At 40.1% G+C, this 6,000-nt stretch overlaps 1 protein-coding gene across 1 annotated transcript; it reads right to left on the reverse strand.

Moving 5' to 3' along the window:
• Positions 1-3,476: 3,476 nt before the first annotated feature.
• On the reverse strand, positions 3,477-5,776 carry LOC137394080 (putative nuclease HARBI1). The gene is made up of 5 exons (XM_068080799.1): positions 5,616-5,776; positions 4,549-5,047; positions 4,353-4,470; positions 3,932-4,163; positions 3,477-3,836 (listed from the first exon to the last, which is right to left on the reverse strand). Exons 1-5 carry the CDS (start codon positions 5,703-5,705, stop codon positions 3,477-3,479), a joined length of 1,299 nt encoding a protein of 432 aa, XP_067936900.1. The 5' UTR covers positions 5,706-5,776.
• Positions 5,777-6,000: the final 224 nt, after the last annotated feature.

A 6,000-nucleotide genomic window follows, 5' to 3' on the forward strand; every position in this document is an offset into this window, starting at 1 on the left:
ACATGATTGATTCAGTTCTGAAGCGGATATAGCTTTCAATGTCATCTCAAATATTGTAAAATTATGGGTTCTCAAAGTTGTACAAACCACAGTGATGGAAAACAGCATAACTTTGCGAGAACCATTCCAATGCTCGCAAAAATATTAAACGTACTCTCATACAAGGATAAAAATTAATGTTTGGTTTATCTATGTGCTATATTCATTGTAGTTTTGAAACACTAAAAGTGATTCATAACAATTCTAGCTTCTTCTATAACAATGCTTCACTAACTAACCAACCCCATTGGTCTGACAACTATCAACATATTTACGGAATGTTTTACATGAATTATTTATTTTAAATTTCCGCAACAATTGGTCAATTGAGTTTTGAGCGAGATATGCTCAATTAATGGCTAATGCACACACTTTAAATTCCACACAAACAAGCATTGCCCAATCTCATGGCGACAAACACCTTTTGCAAAACACCAAAAATGATCAATATTTTTGTGTTTCTAGCACTGAAATAGATCAACTATCTGTCAGTCGCACATTTTCGCTCACAAATGAATTTTTTTGTAAATGCAATGCTTAAACTTAGTCACTATGCCATACACCTAATTTCATTAAAAACTTGTCCTTTCCAACTAGTGCGCATTGCAGTAAAAAATAAATAAGCTCGCCGCAAGCCTACTCACCTATCTTCTATCTAATGTATATATATATATATAAATCTCAAAGTTTGTGTATGTATGTGGGTACTTTGGTAAGTCCGGTAATGGCTATTAAAACTTTGGATTAGAATCTCACTTCCTGCTGGATTTGAAATCAAGGAGAATGCAATCGCAAGTTCATAATCCAATTGTTTAATCACAAGTCTACGAAGGCTTCTACGATTCATAGCTCTTACTATATACTGTATACACTGTTTTCCCGATTTCACAAGCTAAATGACGTATTAATTAAAATTCTATGAATTCAATGAACTCTATGAAATATATGATGCTTTTTTTCGTAATGGTGCGTTTACACTGGCCGATTTTGTCACCGATTTTGTCGTGCACAGACAAATTTTATGAGTCGGTGTCGGTAGGTGTGAACAGAAAAATCGGTGTCGGCACCGATCTGAAAGTCGGTGTCGGAGCTACCCAGCAGTGCCCGGTTGCACCGACAAGTCGGACGCTCATCAGCCAATCAGAAGCTAGGAGCCCCTGGTTAAATGAGCCTAGGCTTTAATGAGAGGCCTAGGGCTAGGTTTATTAGCGCTCTTTATGATAGTTAACCAGCATGGCTAGTAACGATGTGAACGCGAGAGTTCCAAAAAATCAAGTGAGTTCGTTAATAAAACAAATAGATACAGACTTGTTTATTGAGCAACTAGAATCGAGACGGTTTATTTGGAACCACCGGCTTCCAGAAGCCCACACGAAGGCTCAAGAATCCTATGTTTCGCTGGCCCAATCAATGAATTCGACTGGTAAGTTGCTGTAACTTTTATTTAAATTGATTAAAAGTGATTAGCCTGTTGTACGACTACTACTAATACTACTACTATTTCTACTAATAGAACTACTGTAAAGGAATTCGCCAGTCTTCACTTGGCACGATCTAGATTATTTCAAACAGAAATAAATTGCGTGTGATAAAATATTTACAGACAAAATATATGCAAGCATATAATTACAAGAAGTGTAAAGTATTGGCCCGGTGTCCACCACACTACTACCACTAATATACATTCACCATTCAATCTGCTTCATTATTAATTAATAATTACGAAAGAACTGTACGTACAGTTCTTTGTTCGGATTTTCATCATTCTTTCATTGCCTCATTCATTCATTGCTCGGTATTTTATTCATTCCTTGAATGATTATGCATTTAATAAAATTTGTTTATTCACTTTCCTCAAAATGAAGTTGTGTAGATGTGGCATGGACATAGCAACAATATCACCATGTGTTCTGTCAGGCTTTACATGGCTACTCACCAACTGTTATCACTGTCACTATATATTACATTCTGTTTATTTTACAGTACAACTAATGAAAGCTAAATATGCCAATATCAGGACATATTTTGTAAAGAAGTACAAAATGGTGCAGCAGAGCAGCCGCTCTGGCGCGGGAGCAGCTCAAGTATATACGCCTTCGTGGCCATACTATGAGCGCCTCTTATTTTTGAGTAGCACTGTAGATATACAGGAAACAGTATCTTCCATTGCACCACAGCCAGAGCCTGTAGTGGAGGATAACCTGCCGGTAAGTCTAGTATGTTCCTGTAATATTAATATATATGTGCTCAGCTTTCAGTGAGTCAAGGTTCTTGCGTGATTAATCGCTGATAATGAATCCATGCTTTGCTAAATCAATGTCTTTTCCTTTTAGGACTCTGATGATAATGATGATATGCTTAGTACAGCAAGTACCTCAGCACCACCACCATCTACCTCAGTGGGATCTGTTGCAGCTTCCACTATAGCTGGACGAAGTGGTCGGAAAAGGTCCAAGCCTACTTCTGCTACCGCTGCTGTTGCTGAGCAAATGACCTCCACATTCCGAGAGATGGTGGAGGAAAAGAAGAAGAAGGCCACTAATGACTATTCACATTTCGGAGCAAATTTTGCGACTCAGATAAACTTACTACCAACACCATTTCAGAGGTCAACTGCCATGGTACAAATCCAACAGCTCCTTCACAACATCGCTTTCAATATGGCAGATATTCAACGATCACCCTACACCCAGCCTCAATCCCAGTACAATCCTGTTCCAACCCAATTCAATCATGGCCCAGCCCAATCATATGTAACACAAATCCAATCACCCCTATTCAATCCTGGCCCAGCACAAACAACCCAAATCCAATCACCCCTATTCAATCCTGGCCCAGCACAAACAACCCAAATCCAATCACCCCCATTCAATCCTGGCCCAGCCCCATCACATGCAACTCAAACCAAATCACTCCCATTCAATCACGACCCAGCCCAATCACCTGCAGCTCAAATCCAATCACCCCTATTCAATCCTGGCCCAGCACAAACAACCCAAATCCAATCACCCCCATTCAATCCTGGCCCAGCCCCCATCACATGCAACTCAAACCAAATCACTCCCATTCAATCACGACCCAGCCCAATCACCTGCAGCTCAAATCCAATCACCCCTATTCAATCCTGGCCCAGCACAAACAACCCAAATCCAATCACCCCCATTCAATCCTGGCCCAGCCCAATCACCTGCAGCTCAAATCCAATCACCCCTATTCAATCCTGGCCCAGCACAAACAACCCAAATCCAATCACCCCCATTCAATCATGGCCCAGCCCCATCACCCCAAAATCAAGAAATCTGAATATGTGTATATATGTCTTAGTGGATATTAAAATAAACATGAACATGTTCCTTGAACACATGATAACTATTATTATGTGTATATTATTATAACATTATACTACATGTACTATATAAGCCAAATATATTATAATCCTAAAGCTGTGGCACCATTCGTTCCTGCCAAGAGACAGCTCCTATAGTGTTAAAATAATGACAATATTCATCACGGACTCGGCTTGCTGCTGCAGTCGGCCTTAGAGCAATTGGGGCAAGTCCTGGCAGCTGTTCACCATAATCTTGAGTCTCATCATTTTGAGTCTGAGGTGGTGCACCTCGTGGTGGTGTTCTCGATTTCCTCAGGATGTTGTGCAAGATGCAACAAGCCAAAACTAAAGTTTTTGTCTTTTCTGGCTCCAGATCAATCCTGCGCAGTAAAATTCGCCAAGTATTTGAAAGAATACCGAAAGAATTTTCGATCAATCTTCTCAGTCTTGAGAGTCTGTAGTTGAATATCTGTAATAGATATATTTAATTATATAATAAATATATAATTATATTACAAATAGATATATTGTGATTATATATCACAAGACTATTCATACACACACCCTTCGCTCATGATTCAAAGTGCGTTTTGGATAAGGTCGCATAAGATTGGTTTGTAGCTGGAATGCCTCATCCGCCAAGATGACATGTGGTAGAGCCTGATTGGAATTGGGGGGACATCGATCAGCGGGAAAGTTTAGGGTGTTGCCTTCAATTCCCAGCTGCAAGGTGGATCTCCCAAATACACCACCATCTGAAGCTCTACCTTGTGCTCCAACATCAACATAAGTGAATCTGAAAGCATAAATTTAACCACTTGAAATATTGCTCACCATACTCTTGAAGTATTAAACTATTAACATGCAATGTTTGGTTCTGGTGAGTTCAAGATGGATGGGTGGTCCAACCATGATTGTCATGCTTGAAAAAGTATCAAAAGATTGCACACACGCAGTAGTTAGTTTTATTGTTAGTTACACTCACGAATAATTGGCATCACACATAGCCATGAGTATTATTGACTCCTGTGTTTTATAATTGTGATATTCAGACCCTGCATGCCAAGGCTTCGTCATGATGATATGCTTCCCATCAAGAGCGCCTGCAACAAAAGGACACAGTTTGTATGTGTGTATGTGTGCGCATGGCTTGAATAATTTGGAATTTTCACAGAACCCACCCAGTGCATTAGGAAAGTTCCAATTGTCCTCTAGTTGCCTGGAAATCTCAATCCATTCTTGCTCTGTGGTAGGTGTCCTGAGATAATCAGCGCACAAAGATGTGTAAATGGCGTGGCATGTTTCAGGTATGATTGCAGACAGGGAGGCGACAGATATACACCAATCATAATGGAGTTGTGTCATACTTGTCCCAGTCGCTAAATACCTCAGTGTCACCATCAGTCTTTGTTCAGCACTTATGCTGACTCGGAGTGCAGTGTTCTCCTTGGCTATAAGGGGTTCTACCTTCTTTAATATCATATCAAATTGCTTCCGTGTCATTCGGAAATAATTTCTAAATGTTCCAACACGATTTGATGGAAGTCCACTGTCATCATCATCGTTATCGTCATCATCATGTATCAGTAGAGGCACAGTGGCATAATAAGCACCATTATTTTGCCTTGAGCTTGTGATGGGGCCTGTCCATGTACGGTTCTTCCGCCTATCTGAATGGTTCTGCATAAAACACATGAGAAGATTGAGACCACTAAATGACGGAATAATATCATCATTAAACATACTCACACTCTGACCAACAACTTTGGTACCAGCCATCACCGAAAATTGACCTCAGTTAAGCTATTGAAAACCATTACATCTTACATCTTCTTCATAGAACGTACTAGAGCCGGTTGCGGCAAGCGGCACGCCTCATATGTTGAGCAGTTAACACTAGATAATATTGTTATTTATTGCCATATTAGCAAATAATTGTTTATTGTTGATGTGATATACAGTTTTTAAATTCACGAACAGTCTTTGGTAATAAGCTGTTGTGATAAACAGACGTTCTTGCATATATAGTAGGAGGATCGCCTTTTCCATTAGCAGTTATATTATAGTAGTGAGTGTAATAATATTATTTAAATAAATAGTAGTAGACTAGACTGGTACGTATGTTGATAGCAGTCGTGACACGCAAACGTACACTAAAAAGCTACTTGCGTACACACACAAAACAGTAACTAATAACTAGTACTACTGCTACCAACAAACAACAACAAAATAAATATATCAAACAAACCTGTTCTTCCTCCTCCATCATACAGACTGTCAGAGCTGCTGCAGCCGAGCCTGCCATCAACAAAATTTCATCGTCATCGGAAGACTCCATACGGCATACAGTAGTTGCTTCTAGCGGTAGTAGTAGTAGGAGCAGCAGTAGTAGTCTAGTACTGGTGTATAATTTTTCACATCAAGCGCGTTGATTTTTATTCGTACTCGTCTTCGAGGGGTCGGGTGAAGGTCAGAACGGCGAAGCGCTGTGATTGGCTGTTGCTACCGACAAAAATAGTTCGATCGTTGCTGTGTAAAGGGGGAGTCGGTGTCGGTACCCATGCGTGAAATGTCGGAGGTACCTGTCTGAGTCGGGGGTATTGGAGTCGGTGTCGGCCAGTGTAAACGCACCA

Source organism: Watersipora subatra, chromosome 4, assembly GCF_963576615.1.
Source record: "Watersipora subatra chromosome 4, tzWatSuba1.1, whole genome shotgun sequence".
Lineage (NCBI taxonomy): Eukaryota > Metazoa > Bryozoa > Gymnolaemata > Cheilostomatida > Watersiporidae > Watersipora > Watersipora subatra.